This window comes from Zeugodacus cucurbitae, chromosome 3 (assembly GCF_028554725.1).
Source record: "Zeugodacus cucurbitae isolate PBARC_wt_2022May chromosome 3, idZeuCucr1.2, whole genome shotgun sequence".
NCBI lineage: Eukaryota > Metazoa > Arthropoda > Insecta > Diptera > Tephritidae > Zeugodacus > Zeugodacus cucurbitae.
The window spans coordinates 3,241,758-3,264,957 of record NC_071668.1 but is presented as its reverse complement, the minus strand read 5'-3'; the positions used below and the strand labels follow the sequence as shown (position 1 = coordinate 3,264,957).

General features: G+C 35.0%; 1 protein-coding gene across 4 annotated transcripts in view; it reads right to left on the bottom strand.

Annotated features, from left to right (window-relative positions):
- LOC105213079 (mucin-2) overlaps positions 1 to 23,200 on the bottom strand; it is a 139,805-nt gene that overhangs the window by 21,285 nt on the left and 95,320 nt on the right. For all 4 annotated transcript variants that reach the window (XM_054228175.1, XM_054228174.1, XM_054228177.1 and 1 more), the window contains exons 3-4: positions 513 to 1,084; positions 233 to 429 (exon numbers count right to left, since the gene is read on the bottom strand). In XM_054228175.1, the coding sequence (XP_054084150.1) occupies positions 233 to 429; positions 513 to 1,084 (769 nt within the window). The remainder of the gene's footprint in view (positions 1 to 232; positions 430 to 512; positions 1,085 to 23,200) is intronic.

The window sequence follows — 23,200 nt, the reverse complement described above, 5'->3', positions numbered from 1 at the left end:
ATAGTAAATGCAGTTTTGAGATGAGAATATTTCAGTTGCGATAATGTAAATTGGTTTTTGAGTAGTTTCGAATGTTCGATTAATTTGAAAATAGCAATTAAGAGAAGATAAAGCATTACAATTCGTATAAAAAGCGCATTCAATTAAATGATAGATGAATTCAGTTCAAAATACGTTTTAGTTCGGCTAAGAAGCGAAAGCGACTGTTAGTGAGCTTACAACGACGACTTACCTAAACTGAGAGCCGAAGGTGTACGAGCCGATCTTGCCATGGTTCGGTATAGCATTGATGCTTGCTTGGTGTATAATGCCATCACGGTCGCGTTGCACCTGACTCACGGTGCTCGGCTGGCCACGGTAGACGCGTTGCTGACGATCGCTCTCCTCCTCCTCGACGGGTGGCAGCGTCTCATGTGCGTCGGCGTAAAGCTGCGCGAATAAATTTGACAAATTTTATTGAACGGAATACAATTTTGACTGAGTTGAACTCAGTTCCTCTCAACCACACTCACCTTGGCTATATCCTCTTGCGTATCGAATGGCTTCGGTTGTCCACGTGCTCCGATCACGGTACCCGTATGCTGTGGCAATGACTGCACCTGCGCCTGTATGACCTGTGGTGGCTGACGGTGATACTGTGGTGGCACTGTTGCCTTCGGTGTTTGCGTGGTTGCCGCCGGGCTGCTGAAGGCCGAACCGAATCTGATGCGACTGGGCACATGCTGACTATTAATGGACTGTTGTGGTTGCTGTTGCTGCTGTTGTTGTTTGCCTGCACGTGCGCCGCCACCATTGGCGGTGGTGCCGCTGTCCACAACTTCGCAACCCACATTACGTGGCCAATCACAGGTCTGTAGCTCATGCGAGTACATCAGTCCACCGGTGCAGCTCTCGAGCAAGGCACCGCCGAATACACACACATAGTACTGTGTGCAATCGGTCGGATGCGGGTAGTAGCCGAACTCTTCGGGGCAATCGAAATTAACGCCATTCGAGGCGGACGCTTTGACGTTGGTGCCGAAGCTGCGTGAGCTGGTGATGCGCGATGAACGCTTCTGCTGCGACTGTGCCTCAACGTTGGTGGCTGTGGGGAGAGAAGAGAGGAAAGGCATATTACAAATTGGTTTTATAAATGTGATACATTTGTGGAGAAATATTTAAAAAATGTATTGTAATGAAAAATAAAGCTCTGAGCATAGAACTCGCTCGGTGTCTGGTTCAACCGCAAAACAGTAGCTGCAAATAATCTGTCGCCAACCAACAAACTTGTAAGCTCATTCTAATATGCCATTTGACCTTCAGCGTAAATGCTGCGTCCATTTATGGTAGCAACTACAATCAATCGTGTTTCTTTTATTTTTATGACTGGTGTTGTTGCGCATCTTCAACGCCGATAAACGCTCCATATTATTGAAGCTGAGCTCATGTGAGCACAAAATGTGGTCTGCGACACTCTGTTCACATGTCATTGTTAATTTAATCTGTGCACTCCAGTTGTTGAAAAGGTCAGCCATAAACTATTGGCGATTATCATTTCAACGGCATTGACGTTCTTCTATTCTTTTGACAAAGTGGTTGCTGACAAGCGATGCTACTGCCACAACAAAAAAAGATTATTGCTGACATAATTGTGGTTCTTTGTAGCTTTAATGGAGTATATATGTAATTACAATCACTGCGGTTATGAGCAGAGGCTTTTATTGTAGTTCAAATATTTTTGGAACTTAAAAAAAAATAGTTTAATTTATTAAATTTTTATGCCGATAGTTAGTCGAAGTACTATATTTGCGCATTGCCTTGAATCTTCATACAAATAATTCTTCAAATAATTTCAAGTTAATGCTTGCTATAATTTCGTTCGCTACGACGCTTATGCTTGTGGAATTCTCACCAGGTTTATAAAATATTGTTGGGTTAGTAACACCCTTTATAAGTCAAGAACATTTGAACTAATTTTGAGGTATAACTGTATCTTTCCAAAAATTGCGAAGTTTATGCTATACGATCCGTTGATCAGCTATATATAATATACGATCTGTGCGGAGTCATAAAAGAAATATTATTAGTCAATGAGAGTCAGTATCTGATCATTTGACTTTACAAAGCTGGAAGGGAACCAAGCACATATATTTATCTGGAATTTCGTGACCGTTGGCAAAGATAATTTTCTTACTAGATCGATGTTGTCTTCGTAAACTGAAATGAGATAACTTTCAGAGCTCCCAGCAATATTTTTTTCCACTATTTTCCAGATTATGATGGAATTGAAAAACATGAAATAGTGTTCGTGTATACGAGTATTTGTTTATCGGGAATGTCGGGTCTCTTTTTTTCGAATATCGGTGGTTCCTTCTAAATCTAATGAAATAAAATAGCTTTGAGAGATCCTACACTTTGGTCAATGATTTTAATGAGAGAGTGGAAGAAATAAAAGTTTTTTACTAGAGACCCATAATACTACAACGAACTCCTTAAAAAATGGAAAATTATTCTTGTTTGCACTTTGGAATCTCTAGCCTGGCATTTTTGTGAAGGTCAACATAACAAATGGCAATGCCTCTGCTGCCGAATCAAACACATAAGCACACTCGAAAAGGAAAAAAAATATCCGAAATTGCAATGTGCAAATAAAGAAGAAGAAATTAAAATAAATAACCGTTTAACTGCGGAGAAACCAAACGAACGAGCCACAGTCAACTTGCTAAACTGGCTCGCAATAAAATTCGCGTAAACAAAGTTCAAATCCAAGTGTGTTAAGTAAACAAAAAACCAGCTAAAATATAAACAAAGCATTAGTGTTTAAAACAACAACAACAAACAATAAACATTAGCAAGCAGACGCAACTACTTCTAACACTAAAAGCAAAATAAAACAATAAAATACGAGGCAAACACTTTACTAAAGTACGAATTGCAGCGAGGCAGCGGAGCGGTGTCGTTGCGCTGGTGGGATGCGGATGGTTAGAGTGTGGCAGCAGAAGTCAACTAACATTAAATATTGCACCCGTCGTACGTCGTCATTGGCGCGATCGATGATTGCAACGAGCGCTGGAGAAGAAGCTGTAGTTGAAGATGATGCTGCAGTTGTTGTTGTGCTTTTTTCTATTTTCAATCAATGAACACTTCTCTTCACTTCACGGTTATTCGGTGTTGTTGCCACTTGTGGCATGCGCTGACCCGCAACGGCAGTGCGCAGTCGCTGTCGGAAAATTAATTTCCTTTTTTGCGCTTGACAAGTGAGAGTGTGAATGTGCGCCTGCGTGTGTCTGGTTGTCTTCGGTGGATTTGCATATGCTGAAGAGCTGGTATAAGTGTTTGCAGATTTTCATTAATACATTATATTGCTTTTCTTTTTCTTTTTTGCATTTTTTCTATAAACTCAGCTGGCAAATATTGGCATCCAGCTCAGTTGCACTTTGCCGTTTGCTACTGAAGATGGAAGAAGATTGTTGTTGTCGCTTCTGCGCTACCCATTTTTTCTATTGCCAACATCACTTCGTATTCCGCACCGAGTTAATGACCGAAAAAATATGCTCTTTTGCCATTTGTTGTTGTAGCTGTTGCATGGTGAATATATGTATGAAACTGAGCTGAGCAATAACCACTAATATCGCATAGGCAATTTTGTAGCATCATCATTGAAATTGCTGGTGGTCATGGTTGCTACATCGAACTTAAGATTGTTGTTGTTGTTGACTACTACTACTAGTTTGCTGTTTTTTCCATATTTTTAGTTTGTGCAACACTTGTTGCCAGCTGCTGGCGCTTGACCTTTCTCATTTGGAGTGACTTGATTTTTGCCAAGTATTCAGGTCAAATATGCTGTTGATGGGTATACTCAAATGCTACAACAACAATTTGGTGATGTTAGGTAAATTATTTTAGGATGAATTTGTCTGCAATATTTTCATGTAAGCGCTTAAAAATAATATAGCAACAAAACTGCTTTTGCCGAGTTATTTGGTTACCGGTAGATGGCGCTACTGTCAAAATAGCTCTTTTAATCGATTTTTACATTACTTTTGGTTCCAGTAAAAGTTGTTGCTATCGATATATAATCTATTTTAGACTGCTTTCTCTTTCTATGGATTTTTCAGCCGATTATAATCAAAGAATTATTGAATTAGCCATGCTAGCGTCACCTGAAGCGCGATTGTCGCCATATGGATGGTACCATATGGATGGTACCTTTGGTGGTCATTGGCGCACGGCAAGTCTGGTCAAATACGTGGTCAAACCATACAAAGATATTGACTCGGTCATTCTTTTTCTATGGATAATTTTTAATTATTTTTCTGGCAAGGGTGAGGAGATAACTATATATCAAGATATTTTTTAGATGGCGGTAATTTTTTGTCTACCAAAGAGGTAAGCATGGTTTCAAACAGACTTCGCTCAGTTTTGATGACAGGGTTCTGGAATTTCTTCTAGAAGATTTTCACTAAAGGGTTCTTCTAGTAATATTAGTGTTGTTTCTAGGGGTCTTTTACTGTATATTTAAGAAACTGATTGAATTCAAAAACATAATAAAAGAAAAGGTGAAGGTGGTTGGGGTCCGATATCGAATAGTTTCCAATTAAAATATAATAATTTAAACGGCAGCAAATCTATTATATAGAATAACAACAAAATTTCAAGTAAATTTCTAAGCTTTAAATTATTTGAGATATTTCATTTTTTCAATTTTTTCACTTTCCTTAAAAAATGAAAATTGCATTATATGCAAATGTGATGTAATATTCGGTAACTATATGCAAATCCGGCGTGTATTTCGGTGAATTGCGCACATATTTTGTTGCAAAGTTGCAACACACGTATGTTGCAAGCAGCGACATGCAATTTGATCGCACTTGAAGGTATTTTGCATTTGCGCGCATGCGCTGTCGCTACAAATACACATAGAAGCACATACATATGCTGGTGTGTGTGTGTCGCGCGATTAGATTACCCATTGAACAAAAGATGGCAGCGACAAACTTGTATGCGCGGTGTTGACATAAACCAGAAGACATCCACACAAGTTGTTGTTGTTGATTGAGTAAATAAGCAAAGTTGCATGCAAATTTACAAGCAATGCTTAAGGAAATAACGGTTTGAGATGTAGAAGTGCATAGTCAATGTAGAAGAAACTCAAAATCAAAGAAAATAGAAGCCTTGAAACACACTTTCGTTGCTTAGTTGCGCTTTATTGGCGAAGAAAAATAACAATACTAATAACAACTACAACAACTATTACTACAACCAACACAAATAGCTGTTTACGTAATTTATTTGCATTGCTTCGAATTCTTGAACTACGCGAGATAACATTTGTAGGTCTTCGAACGGACGGACGGACGAACAAATTACTTCCCTTCCATGGTGAATTGCATGAATGAGAATTGGATTTTGTGATTTTCACAAACTCGCTGCGTATCGCTATCATCGCTGTGTCTGCGTCTCCGTTTGTTGGTGTGTGCATCACACTTGTCACGCTCTAATTCTCATTCCCATGACATGACGACCGCACGAGCGCCCCGCCGACAGCTGACAAGTGACTGACACCAAGAACTATGGCAAAGCGTACAGCAAATGAGCGAATGTGTGGATGATGGAAATTGCAAGAAAAAATATTGGCGTTGATGAGGCGCGGGTTGAGTGCTGTAGTGGTTGATTGCTATTTAGTTTGTTAGCAGTTGGAAGCCGAAAAAGTGGCTAATATTGATTCTAAATTCGTGCAACTGCAAGTAGTGAATGCGCTAACAACAAAACAAAACAAAAATGTAAGAGAATCGCGAAAATCTACTAAAGTGGCTATAACACAATGAGACACCGCATCAACCAAATGTCATCAGGTGCTGCTCCCAAGCTCTTTTGTCTGCCTCCGCTGCCTTCGTTTGTCGAAATAAATTGTAGAAGTTTGTATGCAGGTTTTGTTGCTGTTGTAGCACTTAGTTGTTGGCCTTTTGCACTTTGTATTTAACCCGAAATTGTTGTAATAAAGTGTTGCCACTCAAAAGCATGTTTGTTTAGAATAAAAAAGAGACGAAAGAGAGATAGTAGTAGAGAAGATTTATATTTGCTAAGTTTTAGAGAGAAAATATATTTTTGAGAATTTTTAATAGCTTAAGGCTGTAGTCTTCTTTACAGGCTCCCAAAAATCGATTTTTTGTTTTGTTTTAAATCTCTTCCAAAACTATCCAATAATATGTCTTCAAAATTCCAGAGGCCAATTAGACATATTTTCGAAGCTAGAGCAGTTTTAGTGGCCGAGCGTCGAGCAGGTGCGAATGCTCAGGCAGACCTTTAAAGCGCGTTTTCTCGACTTTTGATTTTCACAAGTGTTAGAAAACGGTGCCGGCGATAGCAAAAAGAATATATGTCCGATCGAAGAACACCAAAGTGATCTAGCTTCAGTATTAAATTATCTTCTATTTGAACTAAAAAAGTTGGACAAAAGTATTATTGAAACTACTTGTTTTGCAACTTACTTCAAACTTCGAAAAAATTTGGAATTTTATAACTTCTTCGGTATTCTTTTCGCTTATAAAGAAAATAAACATATAAAAATTAAAAAAAAAAAATTGGTTCGACTGTTTCATATGTATCGCACGATCTCCATCACCGCCACCGATTTACAAGTGCAGACTCCAGGCGCTCCAAAAAAATACATACAACTTTGAAAAAATTTCAATATTTTTTAATAATAAATATTGTTTTTTAAGCCTTAAATATGGTACACTATCGTCTTAAAATTCCGTTTACCGCAATCATTTCCTTACCTTGCAAAAAAAAATTGCTAAAAAACGCTTTTTTCGCCTTCCAAAGCAGACTACTGCCTTAAACTATTAGAGATGAGACCTCGAGATTATTTTTTATAAATTTTGTAATTTGGAAAAGAAATAAATTTACTTAGAGAAAAATTAGAGAATAAAAAAATATTGAAAGTTAAACTGAAAATCGCCTGCTTAACCTCAGCGCCCATTTTTTCAGCGGATTCAAGCAATGAAAAGTATTATTTTCCAACGTATTAAAAGCTCAACTGATTGCATTGGGATGCACTCCGCAGCTGCCTTGTTGTTTGCTTAACTGATTGACAGCTCAACTTGAATAACATGGCTGTGGCATGTTTGATGCTGTTGCTTGACAATAAGTGAATCAACTTGACTTATTGTCACACTTATGAGCTAAAGTGCAGTATTCACAAGTTTACTGCTGTGTTTCCTTGCATTTTTTCCTGCACTAGCAACTCAAACACCAGCAGCACCTTGGCGTATACGTAACATTTAATTGCAGTAACGAGTCAGAGTACAAAAAATTGATTTGCAATTTTTATTAATTAATAAACATGTGTAAAAACACTAGTTGAATGCGCATTCAATGTCTGTTATAATTAAAATCAAACTTGCTTGCCCCGCGCTTCTAGTATTGTAGACAAGTCTTCACATGCGTCTTACTTGTTTTATCACCAAATTCAGCACATTTTTATGAGCACTTCGCAGCTAAAAGTAACTCAAGCGTTTGGCTGGCTAATGAAACACACTTATTGCTGCTATTCCTCAAACTGCAGTGCACTTAAAGTCAAGTTAGTAGACATTAACGCTGACATCGAATGGCGCAGATGTTTCTCTATATAAAATCGTTGTTTCTTCAAGCGTGGTAGATTCATTAGTTTTTTATTGAGCCTCGCAAAACATATTAGCAATATAAGCATAAGAAATGACAGCCATTAAATTATGCCATAAATCAATTGAAGCAGTGATTGAAAAGACATCTTGCAGCCATCAGCGGTTACGCACATGCGCCGAGCGGTTGACATCAATGCGCTGCCATGACAGCCACAGCATCCGGTTCTATGATTAGTTTTTGAGTTCTGTCATTTGGTGACTTTTATGCACTTTGGGATTTATATTCATACTCATGTTAACTGCTGTTGTTGTTTGTGGCTTTTATTTCATAATTTTTTTGTGAGTTTTTCTACACTTTTATGGTTGCTTAGAAGCATAAAGATTTTGACGACATTGAATTTTAGTTAGATGAGTTATGCTTAGTACTGACTGGCGTGGTATAATAGCATGTGAAAGAAATTTAAATTCATTTAGATTGTTAAATGGCGAGCTTTTTTAGCATTAGAAATAGAAATAAACTTGATTTTGAAGGAAATTTTGTTGAAAAATATCCAAGAAGCGAAAGGTGAAGGATTATAAAGACAGTCGCGACCTCTGTTGAAAGAGCTAAAAGCTGAGCTTTTATACAATTGAGTAAGCTAAGAAAGCTCTTAATGGAATGACGGTATCAATGTATCACATTTTCCTACTCAATTAGAGATAGTACTTCCTTATAGCCTTTTCACGCAGCCAAATTAATTGAATAATTAAAATTTTAATTGAGTAATCAGTTTTTGCCCTTCAAATAGCCGGCTACTCGATAATCGATGAGGTGTTATACATTTTTGTTTTTGTTTTTCATAAGAAGTTGGTAAGTTTCATCAGCTGATTAATATTTTCTAGCAGCGACATCTACCGTAGATTTTTTTTAATCAAAAAAATTGGCCAATCGCAGACAAAGAACGTATATCGTACGGTCTTAGGCGCAGAGTTACATTTGATTTTCAAGTCGATTAAAATTCTATTAAAAATTATAAAATATAAAATTTTTTTTTTGTATGGTTAATCGATCTTAATCAGTGTTTTAATCGAGTAGATGCCGGTTAATTGATCAATTCGCTCCTGTGTGAAAAATTAACAGCCTTTTGATCAACTTGATAATCTTCAATAAACTCTTTTCTGAGCCATAATTATAAATCAAATATTAGTTAGTACAAACAAACTAATTCAACACTAATTAATTATAAAGTTTTTGTTAATTAAGTCATCAAAAAAAAATCTTAATTAAAAACACCCAAAGCAAAGTAATAAGATCCCTGACTTTTGCAAACACCAAATCATATTTATTAACAGCATTTAAAGACTGAAAAAAAAATCAGAAAAATGTCCGCAAAAATTGCCAAATTGAATAATTGTGCAAACAAGTTTTATTTAAATTGTGAAAAAAGGAAGCAGCGACATAGTTTCGCTCAAGTGGCTAACCTGTAATTAGCGCTGATGATAAATGAAAGACGATGTGGTAGTACAAAGACACCCATTTAAATATACAAACAAATATATGAAAGAGCATAAGTCAAATTAAGTAAAAATAGCTATGATTTCTGTTGCTGGAAGTAAAAAGTGTCTAGTATCATCTCTTCTATAAAAAATATATATTTTTATAATGGCAACGCGCCGTAATTAACGCTGCTTTGAAAGTCAATACGCTAAGCATGTGCTAAGCTGTGCTCTCAAATGAAATTGAAAACTCGTTTTTTGGCTGCACACAAAAAGCATTAGTGTCAGAGTGACTTTTTTTACTCGTTCTTCGAAATGTTCAAAGAAATTAGCTAACTAACAACAACATTAATCAATTGAAAAGCTCCGTCAATGCGCACATTTCGTTTGCTATAAAATATTTGTTCTTTGCTTGTAAAGTTTTTTCTCTCTAATTTTCTAAAACGCTTGTGGATATTTTTTGTTGGAAAAATTAGCATATATAATGATAATGTTGCCGCTGATGAGCTGCAACATTAAATCATGCTACAGGATGTTGGGATTATGCGAAAGCTATCAGAATATAAAAGAGATAAAGAATTTATGGTAGATTTGTCAAATGTTGTGAAAAGCGGCTTAAGCAAGATTAACTGCTGGCGGCGCTGTCAAAATATTTTATTTCAGTTTTTTTGTAATTTTTATGATTTATGTAGCTGGTTTGGTGGTTACGAGGATTAAGTGTGTGTATAAAGGTAACAAAAAAGCCTACAAAATTGCCTAGTGACTACAGAAAGCGGATTCAACTTTCGCTTTGTTGCTATCAGTGGGTTTAAAGGGCAAGTGTAGAGCTTGTACTGGTGAATATTGCTGCTTAGAGACAATTGGTCTAAAATTTAACTGCAGCGGACACCAAAGAAGGTCTACAACTTTGCCGTTTTTTCTTGTAAATTTAAGGCTTTTTTGTATAAAAACGGTTAGAAATGTCGATGAGCCTCAGCCGCATTTTTCTTGGAATTAATGTTGACACAAATGTCCAAGATCGATATAAAACGATTTAATCGATTTAATCGGCCAGTACTTGACCCTAGAGACATCAATTGAAAAACGGCGGAAGCAAAGTTGTAGACCTAATATTATTCAATATTTAACAAATCCATTGAAATTTTTTCAATGTTAGAACCTGGTATGTGTCCACAATAAACTGGTATAAATTGAATTATAATTTTCAACATAATGATATCAGTAATGCAAAAACAAAAAAATAATTGGACTCAGCAGTATAATTATTTTAGATCCTTAGTCCTTCAGGGATTTTATGAATTTGATGGCAGTCCACGATAAACTGGTATAAATTGAACTTTTAAACAGAATCATAATAGTAAAACAAAAGTACAAATTGGACAGTGAAATTGTGCTGGCGTCATAATCTACATTGATTATATAGAGTTAGATGGCCAAGTGAAGGCTTATATTCTGGTATGTATTCACGATAAACTGGTATAAACTAAACGGGAATTTTCAACAAAATGAAACCAGTAAACTGAAATACTAATTGGACTCGGCAGTAAAACTATGCTCGGGTTACAATTCTTCAGTTTATATATCGAGTCTGATGGTAAAGTGATGGCTGAGAATATGGTATGTGCATATGATAAATTGGTATAAACTGAATTGTAATTTTTAACAGAATTATACCGGTAAGACATAAATAATAATTGGACCCGGCAGTGATATTATCTTGGAGTTCTAGTTCTTTAGTGATTTAATGGTTAATTGATGGCGTTAGATACCAAGAGTGGTATCTGTCATGGATAAACTGGTATAAAATTCATTTTAATTTTATAAAGTGATGACTTAGTATCTACAGAGTGATCTGTGTCCACGATAAATTGGTATAAATTATATCAGTAAAACAGTTCTCAAGAAGACAAAGAGTGGACGATTGAAGAGTTCCCAAAACCGCACAGAATAATCAATTAAATTCGGTCGGTTGTGGTACAGATAATTGCATAAAGATTATGTTGCAATAGAAAACGATAAGACAACACAAAGTTAATATACTTTTGGTTTATCTCAGTACCACTGCAACTCATAGCCAACAACTACTCCGCATGTGAATATAAATAATCAAAGCATAAACAGATGTAAATTTTCCAATTCCTTCGTCTGTCGACAAACGATAAAATATTATAAGCAAACAATGATTGCGAAATGAAGCAATAAAACAGATTACCTGTGGAATATAATCAGCAAAAAGAATCAAAAAATGACAAGAAGAGTGTGGTGAAGTGGTGGGGAGCTATACAAAAAAATTAGAGGAAAATTTTGCATGCTGATTTGTGGGGCCAATACACGCCACTTATAATAATCGCTCAATAAAAAACTAAAGCAGACAACAAAAACAGCAAAAAAAATCAGAAAAAAAGTGACGTCAATGCAAACAAACTCGCAAATGTAAATGGAATTTTAATTTGTTGGCGGCTAAGCCATTTGCAGCATATTATATCAAAAGCGCTCTAACAACAATAACACACTAGTAAGCTGCTAAAATCTGCAACTAAAGCATAACTACAACAACAAACGGACACTCAATGCACTGCCAGCCCCACATCCAGCCAATCAAGCGGCAACCAAATGGGGCACATGCAGCAACAGGCAATCAGTTTTTCATATCTGCCATACACGCCATGGGCGAGTGCGCCCAAGAAGTCTGCAACAGACGCTAAGCAATAGACTATATTACACTAGACTAGACTAGTTTGGAATGGCCTAAAGCGGTCAGCAAAACAAAAAGAATGAAAAGCAAAATGTTGGCAGCCCGGCGGCAGCAAGCGCTGTGATTTCGAAATCGCCTAAATAGTTGCAATTTCAGCACAATTTCGTACATATGATTTTCGATATGCTTATGCTGTGCGCTGGCTCGCTAGCTGGCTGGACCGCAGTGGCAGTATTATTGCCGCAATTTGGCTCTAATGCAATAAACAGCAATTGACCGCGGCTCAGCTGATTTTATTAATGGAAAGTATAATTTTTATTGGCTTCGATCAATAGCTGGACAATGCGCTCGCGCGCTCGCTCGCCGCAAAGGCTAACAATGCAAGAATTATTGCGACAGCCACAAAGAGTCTATGGAAATTGATTATGTTGAGTATATTGCAACCAAATTGTTGTTGTTACAATAAAAAAAAATTATAAAGCGTAGGTTGCAATTGGCCGCCCGTTGGCTACGGCGGCGTCGAAATCGAATTTAATGATTTCGATTTATTTTCGCTGGCTGCATTTGAGGTCAAGCCATAGGTGCAGCGCGCGCTTTGAGTAATTGAGGCCTTAATTGCGGCTTAGTTGTAGGTTTTTAGTGCATATTACGCGCGTGAGTGGTGTATATGGAGCAGCTCAAATGCAAATGCAACAAAAAAATCACAAAATCACTATTTGGCGTGAGTCACCCGCGCATGAGATTGTTTATGAGAATTAACTTTACCGTTATATATATACGGTTATATATAAGTAATTGTGTTTAATCAAATTTATGTAGCGCCTTTCGTTGTTGTTACATAAAACGCGCTTGATTTATGTGCAAATCGGCGCGATCTGTCTGAATGACAAGCATTTAAATACGCCAAATGCTTTTTAAGTGTCATTTGATTTACGTACAGATTTTTGACAGTCGTTTAAAAAGTAAATAAGCAAAATTTTTTAATTGGCCATTGATGCTTGTAGTTCATTTGCAGAGAGATATTGCTGAAAACTGGTGTTGTTAAGATTTTTTCTGCTGCAACAACAACAACAACAGTATTATAAAAAAATGTATTGTTGTTATTGTTGCTGTTGTTGTTTTGTGTCGCGCGTTTTGCGTGAAAGGCTGCCAAAGCGTTCGCTTTGTTAATGGGTGTGTGCCATGGCGCCATATTGTTTGAGCAGCTTGTTGCTATTTATTGTTACTGTTGGTATTGTTGTTGTCATGCGCTCGCCCAAACAGTCAGTTTGGCTACTAGCGAAAGGCAAATAGCTGCTAGGTGTGTTGCTGCACTGATTTTAGTATCCGTGTTTTTATTTGGGTTTTGTTGTTGTTGTCTGTAGCATGCAAAATTCAGCCATTTACTAACTCTAATTAAACTAGCTGACATTTAGCAGTGCTATGTCTTAAATAATCTGATTATTTTGACAAAAAATTATATTTAAAATTAAAATTTGCTGGGATAGTTGACATGGTGGCGTTTGACAGCCGGACTTCGTTTGCTAAAAGTGAGATTGTGTGATAATTTTTTTTTTTAGTAAAAATATGTAATAAATCTTATCGCATTGTATGTATGTATGTGATTGGCGTTGCAACCGTTTAGCCGGTTATAGCCGAATCGACGATAGTGCGCCACCTCTCTCTCTCCTTCGCAGTTCGGCGCCAGTTGGAGATCCCAAGTGTAACCAGGTCGCTCTCCATCTGGTCCCTCCAACGGAGTGGAGGCCTTCCCCTTCCTCGGCTTCCTCCGGCGGGTACTGCATCGAACACTTTCAGGGCTGGAGTGTTTTCGTCCATTCGGACAACATGACCTAGCCAGCGTAGCCGCTGTCTTTTTATTCGCTGAACTATGTCAATGTCGTCGTATAACTCGTACAGCTCATCGTTCCATCGTCTGCGGTATTCGCCGTTGCCAATGTTCTGAGGACCATAAATCTTGCGCAAAATTTTCCTCTCGAAAACTCCTAGTGTCGTCTCATCTGATGTTGACATCGTCCAAGCTTCTGCACCGTAAAGCAGGACGGGAATGATAAGCGACTTGTAGAGCTTGATTTTGGTTCGTCGAGAGAGGACTTTACTGTTCCATTGCCTACTCAGTCCAAAGTAGCACCTGTTGGCAAGAGTTATTCTGCGCTGGATTTCGAGGCTGACATTGTTCGTGTTGTTGATGCTGGTTCCCAGGTATACGAAATTATCTACGACCTCGAAGTTATGACTGTCAACAGTGACGTGGGAGCCAAGACGCGAATGCGCCGACTGTTTGTTTGATGACAGGAGATATTTCGTCTTGTCCTCATTCACCTCCAGACCCATTCGCTTCGCCTCCTTATCCATGCGGGAAAAAGCAGAACAAACGGCGCGGTTGTTGCTTCCGATGATATCAATATCATCGGCGTACGCCAGGAGCTGTACACTCTTGTAGAAGATTGTACCTTCTCGGTTTAGCTCTGCAGCTCTTATAATTTTTTCCAGCATCAGGTTAAAGAAGTCGCACGATAGTGAGTCACCTTGTCTGAAACCTCGTTTGGTATCGAACGGCTCGGAGAGGTCCTTCCCAATCATGACGGAGCTTTTGGTGTTGCTCAACGTCAATTTACACAGCCGTATTAGTTTTGCGGGGATACCAAATTCAGACATCGCGGCGTAAAGGCAACTCCTTTTCGTGCTGTCGAAAGCAGCTTTAAAATCGACAAAAAGGTGGTGTGTGTCGATCCTCTTTTCTCGGGTCTTTTCCAAGATTTGGCGCATGGTGAATATCTGGTCAGTTGTCGATTTTCCAGGTCTAAAGCCACACTGATAAGGTCCAATCAGTTTGTTGACGGTGGGCTTTAGTCTTTCACACAATACGCTCGATAGAACCTTGTATGCGATATTTAGGAGGCTGATCCCACGGTAATTGGCGCAGATTGTGGGATCTCCCTTTTTATGGATTGGGCAGAGCACACTGAGATTCCAATCGTCAGGCATGCTTTCTTCCGACCATATTCTGCAAAGAAGCTGATGCATGCACCTTATCAGTTCTTCGCCGCCGTATTTGAATAGTTCTGCCGGTAATCTATCGGCCCCCGCTGCTTTGTTGTTCTTCAAGCGGGTAATTGCTATTCGAATTTCTTCATGGTCGGGTAATGGAACATCTGTTCCATCGTCATCGATTGGGGGATCGGGTTCGCCATCTCCTGGTGTTGTACTCTCACTGCCATTCAGCAGGTCGGAGAAGTGTTCCCTCCATAATCCCAGTATGCCCTGGACATCGGTTACCAGATTACCACCTTGGTCTCTACATGAGGATGCTCCGGTCTTGAAACCTTCGTTAAGTCGCTTCATTTTTTCATAACATTTTCGAGCATTCCCTCTGTCTGCCAGCTTCTCAAGCTCTTCGTACTCACGCATTTCGGCCTCTTTCTTTTTTTGTCTGCAAATGCGTCTCGCTTCCCTCTTCAGCTCTCGGTATCTATCCCATCCCGCACGTGTTGTGGTCGTTTGCAATGTTGCGAGGTAGGCAGTCTGTTTTCTCTCCGCTGCGAGACGGCACTCCTCATCGTACCAGCTTGTTTTTTGTCGTTGCCGAAAACCAATTGTTTCGGCTGCAGCGGTACGCAGTGAGTTTGAGATGCCGTTCCACAGTTCCCTTATACCGAGATGCTGATGAGTGCTCTCAGAGAGCAGGAGTGCAATGCTTATCGCATTGAAAATTATATTTAAAATGATTTTTCTGCGCTAAATTACTGAATTATCTGATTGCTTTGTATAAGAACAAAAGACTTAAGACACGAACTTGCTTATTAATAGCGAAACTGCTTGCTGGTGAGTGGAGTTTATGTATAATTATAATTAAATTAAGGCTTTTGCAAGCATAATTAGAAGTAATTACTTAATAATGAGGCTGTTAAAATCATGGGATTTCAGAAAAAATTTGATTTCATAGGAGTTTATTCCACCAATTACACTTCATACAAACAGTGAAGCTCTCTTAGTTCATAATATCCATTATTTTCCTAAAAATTATTTTTTATGACCACATTTAGTGCAGTCAGAGTTAATATATGCATGTATGTCACAGAGCACAACTTCACGAAAAATTTAAAGCTAAAAAAAAAAAATAAAAAAATCGAAAAAGTGGTCCCTCCATCAAACTGAGTAGTTTCCATTACAAATTTTTTCAACTTTTCTACCACAACTCATTAACATAATGACTAAATTTGCGCATGCGTGTCCAGCGAACGTTCAAAACGTGTATTTTTTTGCAATAGAAATTTTTCTATTTTTTATTTTTTTTCTTTTGCATTATGAATTTATGAACGGCAACCGAAACCAGTTTGAATTATGATATGCGAAATGTATAAAAATCGAGACTATACTGGTATAATATTCGCAGTGTTATTCTATGCACATAATTCCATTCATCAAGTGTCCGAGAGTAAAAGCGCAAAAGCGAAATGGCAATTACAAACAAACATACATATAGACTTATAGAGATAGCTTTATCTATGGCGACTTGCCGCTGACAAGTGCTTATGACATTTGCGCAAATAACATGAATATAAATGAATTTCATTGTTTATCACAACTATATTATCTGTTAATTCGCAATAATTTGCAAGCTATCAATAAGTGGCCAGCAGCAGAGTGTGTGGGCGACTGCCTGTTTATATTCAATGTAGTTCACATTCATTGCCGCCGCTCCAGTTCATTATGTTCGCGCCAGCGGCGTTATTTGCTTTGTGTACACGAGCTAATTACATCAACAACTCGAGTGCGTTTTGTGTGCATTAAAGTCGTAAGTGTTGGCGGTGTTTAGTTTTATGAAAGGTTGTTATGTTACGAAACGCTTTGTATGCTAATATGTAATGTTCCTGCTTTTACGCTTACCTAACTGATTTGGAAAACAATTAAATTTAATTAAGCAGTCGTGGGTGACAATAAAGTCTTAGCTTGAGATAAGCAAACATGAATTATTGGACTATAAAAGTCTTAGAGGTCAACAAAGAACTGTAAGTTCACTTCTTAAAGTCAACCTTTCTTTGTGACTCATTTCTCAAGCCGATCTTACTGTCTATCCAGAAATCTACGCTTTAATCTTTTTATTGCTATTTATGATATTTAACTGCTTTGTTACCGTTTTAATTGCCATTTCCACCAAACAAAGCGGCTCATTTAAATTCTGCACAACAACTAGAGAACTGAGTAGGCACGCCAGCGCGAGCACCTCGAGCATGTAAGAAGGCAATGAACTCTGAAATTGTTTATGTTCTACCTGTGATATGCCATAAATAGCGACATCTGTTGGCATATAAATTCGCGCATATTTATTAAGAATGAAAAAATTATAGTTTGTATGAAGCAAGTTCGTGCCAAAAGTCTTTTGTTTGTACTAAAAATTTTTAGAATTAAATATCTGTTTAAAAAAAACTTATTATTAAATATTTTTTCAACTCGTTACACTCCTCTGATACACTTACAAGCATAATATTATATGAGCCACTTCCGCATAGCAACGTTTTAGTTTAATAATAAAATATCAATAATATTGTGCAATATTTTGCAGTGCACCAATTTCAACCTTGTTGCAAGTGATGGGAGACTAATGAAAAATAAATAATATTTAAAAAAATATAAAAAAGCGCAACTAAAGCGATTACAATGTGCTACGTGTAACCTTTTGCGCCTTTAGAGGCAAGTTGCTTACCTGCTCAAGCTTCACCTCTGTACACTCACAGTTTTCTTACCACTATCTTACTATACTATACTTTAAACTTTATCTATAATAATACTTTTATATTAATAACTGTAATAAGAAGTCTATTGTGGCCACAGTTTAGACTACATTGGCGCCGTCTTTCGGGTAACCGCCAAACTTGGTGCGGTTCGTGTTGGGTCAACTGGTGTTATGGTCACTCGGCGTTTATAGCTTGCACCATACTCACCACACTCGCCTGCAATTGCTTTAATTGGCCATGAATGAGTTGCTGATTCGATGCGGGCGCCAGTTTTGGCGCTTACAAATATTAAATAATAATCGTGTCGAACCAAGATTGAGTATAATCTGAAAGTGGAGCTTGCAGTAGGCTGGCTTAGCAACAACTTTTGTTTAACTTTAGAGTCGCTCCCACTTTGAACGCGATTTAATTATTACTTTTGGTGGTGATAAGAGGGATAAGAAATAAATTTTTTTTTAATTTTTTAAATAAATTTTTTAAGACTTTTTTAATAAAAAAAAATGTTTATACATTTTTGAATATTTTTTATAAATTAAAAATTTTTTTTTTTTAACTTTTAAGTTTTAAGTTTAAGTTTTTTTAATAAACTTTTTAAGACTTTTTAAATAAAAAAAATTGTATACATTTTTGAATATTTTTTAGATTTTTTTTAACATTTTTTTAAATTTTTTAAATAAATTTTTCAAGACTTTTTTAATAAAATTTTTTTTTTATAAATTTTTGAATAGTTTTTATATTTTTTTAATAAATTTTTTAAGACTTTTTTAATAAAAAAGTTTTTTATACATTTTTGAAAATTTTTTTATATATTTTTAAAAAAATTTTTTTTTAATTAAAATTTGTTTTTTTAACTTTTAAGTTTCAAGTTTAAGTTTTTTTTTAATTTTTTTAATAAATTTTTTAAGACTTTTTAAATAAAAAAAAATTTAAACATTTTTGAATATTTTTTTACAATTTTTTTCAACATTTTTTTATTTTTTTTTCAACTTGCTTTATTTGGAGAAAAAATTAGGTTCATATCATTTATCTCATAAATATTTGAAAAGGAGAGTCACTTAGAATAGCTATATTAGTTAGTGATAATTGACGGCTTCTTTAGAGACCTCAACCGACCTTTCCTTGCAATAAATTTCAATATATTGATCCATAAACTTTACACTCTAAAACCTTTCGGCTACTATGTACCAACTTAATGAAGCACATACCAACACCACCTTCTCCACTCATCACACCGCAACCTCAATACCCCCAGTGACAGCTGTCACTGAGCACCCGCATAATTTCAAATGCAAACAATGCCATGAATTTGTGCCAAGCGCCTGTGACAGTCGGCGGCAGCCGGAAATTGAAATGCGGAGCAAATCGTTAATCAATAATCGCCAACTCAGCCGTACGCGCACGTAGCTAATTGCAACACGAGCGCAAGCGTATAATCAGCTGGTCACGTAAAAAACAACAACAAATAGTGTGCAGTGGAAAGAAGTGAAGTGAAAAACTTCCATTGCCCCAATTATTTGTGTTGCTTTGATAGTGCATAGTTTCACATTATTTGACTAATCCTAAAATGCACTACTTGCTAGTTATTTTACAACAATAACAACAATAACATATGAAGTACAAAAATCATGCATTTGTTACATTTCGTTACTTTTTGGGATTTTATTTCCTCACGGTTTGTTATTAAAATGAACAAAGCTCTCATGACTAAACACTTTGGCCGGTCGCGATACTTTGCCCCAATTTTTGAACGGCTTAAATGCTGCTTTTTTCAGCTCTCATCAGCTTGTACTCGTCAGCTGACCAACTTCCCCAATTCACTATTTAATTGCTTACTTGCAGCATTTCGAAGGAGAGGAAAACTGCCGTTTATATAATGACAACAAAATGGTTTGTACGTAGAATAGCAAACAAAAGCAGCCATAAATCTAAATATACCGAACAACAACAATTAAAAAATGCATATCATACACACACATATACAGACAAACAAGTGTTTACAACAAAAATGAACTCATTTAAAATATTTGCAATTAAATAGAGCAGAAACGGCTGCCTTTTTTCCTTTTTTCACTTTATTTTGCACCAACAAACGAACCGTAAACTAATATGTTTATGTAATTTTTTATTTACTAGTATTTCACTTACTGTTACTTACAAATGCAACAACAACACACACATTTACTAGTGAGTTTGTGTGAAACTTAAAACCCAGTTCCTAGTGCCGGCCAATCTAAGGCCGCAATACGGACACTTGTTGAGACAATACAAATCAATTGCGCGCATAGTTGTTGTTGCTGTATTTATGTATACTACATAAACAATAATAACAACAAACATTAACAAGTCAAGCATTCAAGCAGTCAATATGTTATGCTTGAGTAAACATTTGAAAGTAACAATGTTTGGTTAACTGTAACTACGAAGTAGACAAGTGAGCAGGCGCAACTGTTGAACTTGTTAGGGCACAAAAGTCAAATGAATGCATAATAAATATTTAAATATACATATGTAGAGTTGTTTTATTGTCTGATTAGTGCCAGCATTTTATATGATTATTCAATTTCATATAAATCACTGCAAATTGAACTGAATTAAAAAAAAATATTTTCGAAAAATTAAAATTTTGAGGCAATTATTTAAAAATAGAACGTTTAAAGAGATAAAATTTTATTGAAAATATTTTAAAATATTAGAATATGAGAAAATATTAGAAAAATATATTGTTTAAAAAAAATTTTTTTTTTTTAATTTTAAAATATTAGAATATTAGAAAATATTAGAAAAATAGTTCATTTCAAAAAATAAATATTTTTTAAAAATAGTTTAAAATATTATTTTAATTATTTCTCGAAAAAAAATATTTTTGAGTTAAGCACTTTTTACTTTATTTTCTACACGTAGTGTATTTCTTTGTGTAGTTATGATTGTATTTCCGCGCATTATTTTATATATTTAGCAACATTTATCAGCATTTGGTACGAAATTCAATAATTGCAATTGCATTTTGTAGAAAAAAAAATAAACAATTTCGAAAAATCATAATTTGAGAAAATTATAAAAAATAATCATTTAAAAATATAAATATTTCTATAAAAAATATTTAGTTAATTATTTTAAGTACATATATTTTTTTAATTAAAATGTTTCTGAAAAATATTAAATTTGGAGTTATGCACTTCTTACTTAATTTCTACAAGCAGAGGATTTATGTTTGTATTTTCATTTATTTTATTGTATTTCATTTTATTTTTTATAATTTTTCATTACTTTATATATTTACCAGCATTTACCAACATGCTATATTTGGTACGAAAATGAATAGTTGGTATTGAATTTTTATTAAAAATAAATAAATAAATTTCCCAAACATCATAATTTGAGGAAATTATACATAAATAATTTTATTTGGTATAAATATTTACTAAAAAGTATTTAATTTATTTTTTTTTATTTTTTTTTTAAGTGTTTAGAGGTAGTCAGGATTTTCAAAAAATCATTTTTTTTTGCATTTTCGTTAAGTCTAATATCTTAAAAATATTCTCTGAAAATTTGAAGTTGATCCGATAATAACTTTTCGAGTTATTCGACAAATAACAAAGATCGCTCGGGTGCTCCAATATTCTCGTGTGAAACTAAATGCGCTTTTCTCAAAACTATGCTTTTTTAACTGTAACTCGAAAACCGCTAGGTAGATTTTAATGAAATTTATACAGCTTTTAGAATACATAATAAACTCAGGCCTGATTGAAGGATTTTTTTTCCAAAAATTTCGATTTTTTAAGACCAATTAATTGCTGATTTTTTCCCGAAAATCTTGAAAAAAAAAATCCCTCAGGCCGCCATTTTGTTAATTTTTGAAAAAAAAAACTTCGATCAAGCACAGGCCCTATTTATAAAACAAATTTTTTTATCCAATTGATTTTAGATGAATCTCCAAGGACTTATGATTGTCACCGCAAGAACTTTTTTTGAAACTGGGTCAACACAGACACCTATAACTTGGGAAATTATAAATTTTTTTCATATTTTCGTTACTTTAAGTCAAAACATTGTATAATAAATGTAACATGATTTAATAGCAAAAAAAATTACTGAAAATTCTCATTTTTTCGTGTCTCTGACTACCCCTAACCCCTTAATACAAATTTTCAGTGGACAATAAATTTTGTAATTTTTTTTGCCTTCACAAAGTTATTTAGTGTATATTTCCTCACATTATTTTCCTAACATAAGTAAATATATGTTAAATAGCGCTGCCCTGCTGCCTGTAATGCGTAAATTTTTCCTGTCAACTGTTGTGCGAAATGCAACTGGAATACCAAAGCACGTGCCTTTCGCACTAAATCGCTTGGAATTTGAAGCAAAAACCAATAAATTAAGTGTGACACAATTTCAAGAGACACACTGATGTATAAATATGCGTGTTTGCATGACGTTTACGTGCCAAACATACTAGCCGAAAGCGCAGTCTTGACATAATTGTAAGAGGGTTTTACAAGAAAACATTGGATAAATGTTAGATAGACAGGTGCATAATACTTGCAGATTGTATTAGGTGAAGTACATAAGGAAATGTTTATATATTTGTATGCAATGATTGCTTTTAATATTGCTAGAGAGTGACAAAGAACCCATATTTAGGTATGAGATCATTTGATTACAATCAAAATTTTCCAAAAACTATCATTAAAGTGTAATTATGTAGCCAAAATCTGTCGTATAGTAAGAATATTGTCATCTAAGAATTGCTTCCGCTTTTGGCTCATAAATTATTATTTTTTTTTTATATTTTTCTTTATTATTATTATTATTATATTATTGTAAAGAGCTTACAATTAGCAACTGAAGATGACAAATTTATTAATATCTCGTTATTTGAATAGAGTAGCTGTTATTTATATGATAAAGTACCATTTACAAATATTTGAATATCATTAGTGTTTGCTGAGTGATTAACAAGAAGACTACAAGTGATTACGAATATAAATATGACTAAGCTTGAGTTAATACACGGAGCTATTGTGTATTGATACTTATGTATACACAAATGCATATATAAATATTCATAAATATTTATTTGTGTATTCGTTAGTGCTTAGAGACGGCGGTGTGTCTGGGAAGGTTAAGTCTACATTGTTAATATTAAGACAAAGAAACATAAGCCACAAATTTACGAAATATATCTAAGCAAGAAACATTGAGAGTGTACAAAAATACACTATGAAGCCGACAGAGAGATGACTAAATATGCATATATAAGTGTTGGTAAACCAAAAAGTGCGCTTGGTTGCTATTTTGTAAATAAAATCGCAAAAAATTGTCGCGTGCCAAAGTGAAGTAAACGACGACAAGATAAGAAAAAATGAAAAGAAAAAAACCTATAAAATGTTGCATTGTTTTGCATGCTTCAATACCCAGCAGAAGGAAAAGTGTATGTGTATATGTAAATAAAATAAAATATAATTAAATTAAATTAAATTAAGTTAAATTAAATTAAATTAAATAAAATAAAATAAAATAAAATAAAATAAAATAAAATTAAATTAAATTACATTAAATTAAATTAAATTAAATTAAATTAAATAAATTAAAATAAAATACAATAAAATAAAATAAAATAAAATAAAATAAAATAAAATAAAATAAAATAAAATAAAATGAAATGAAATAAAATAAAATAAAAT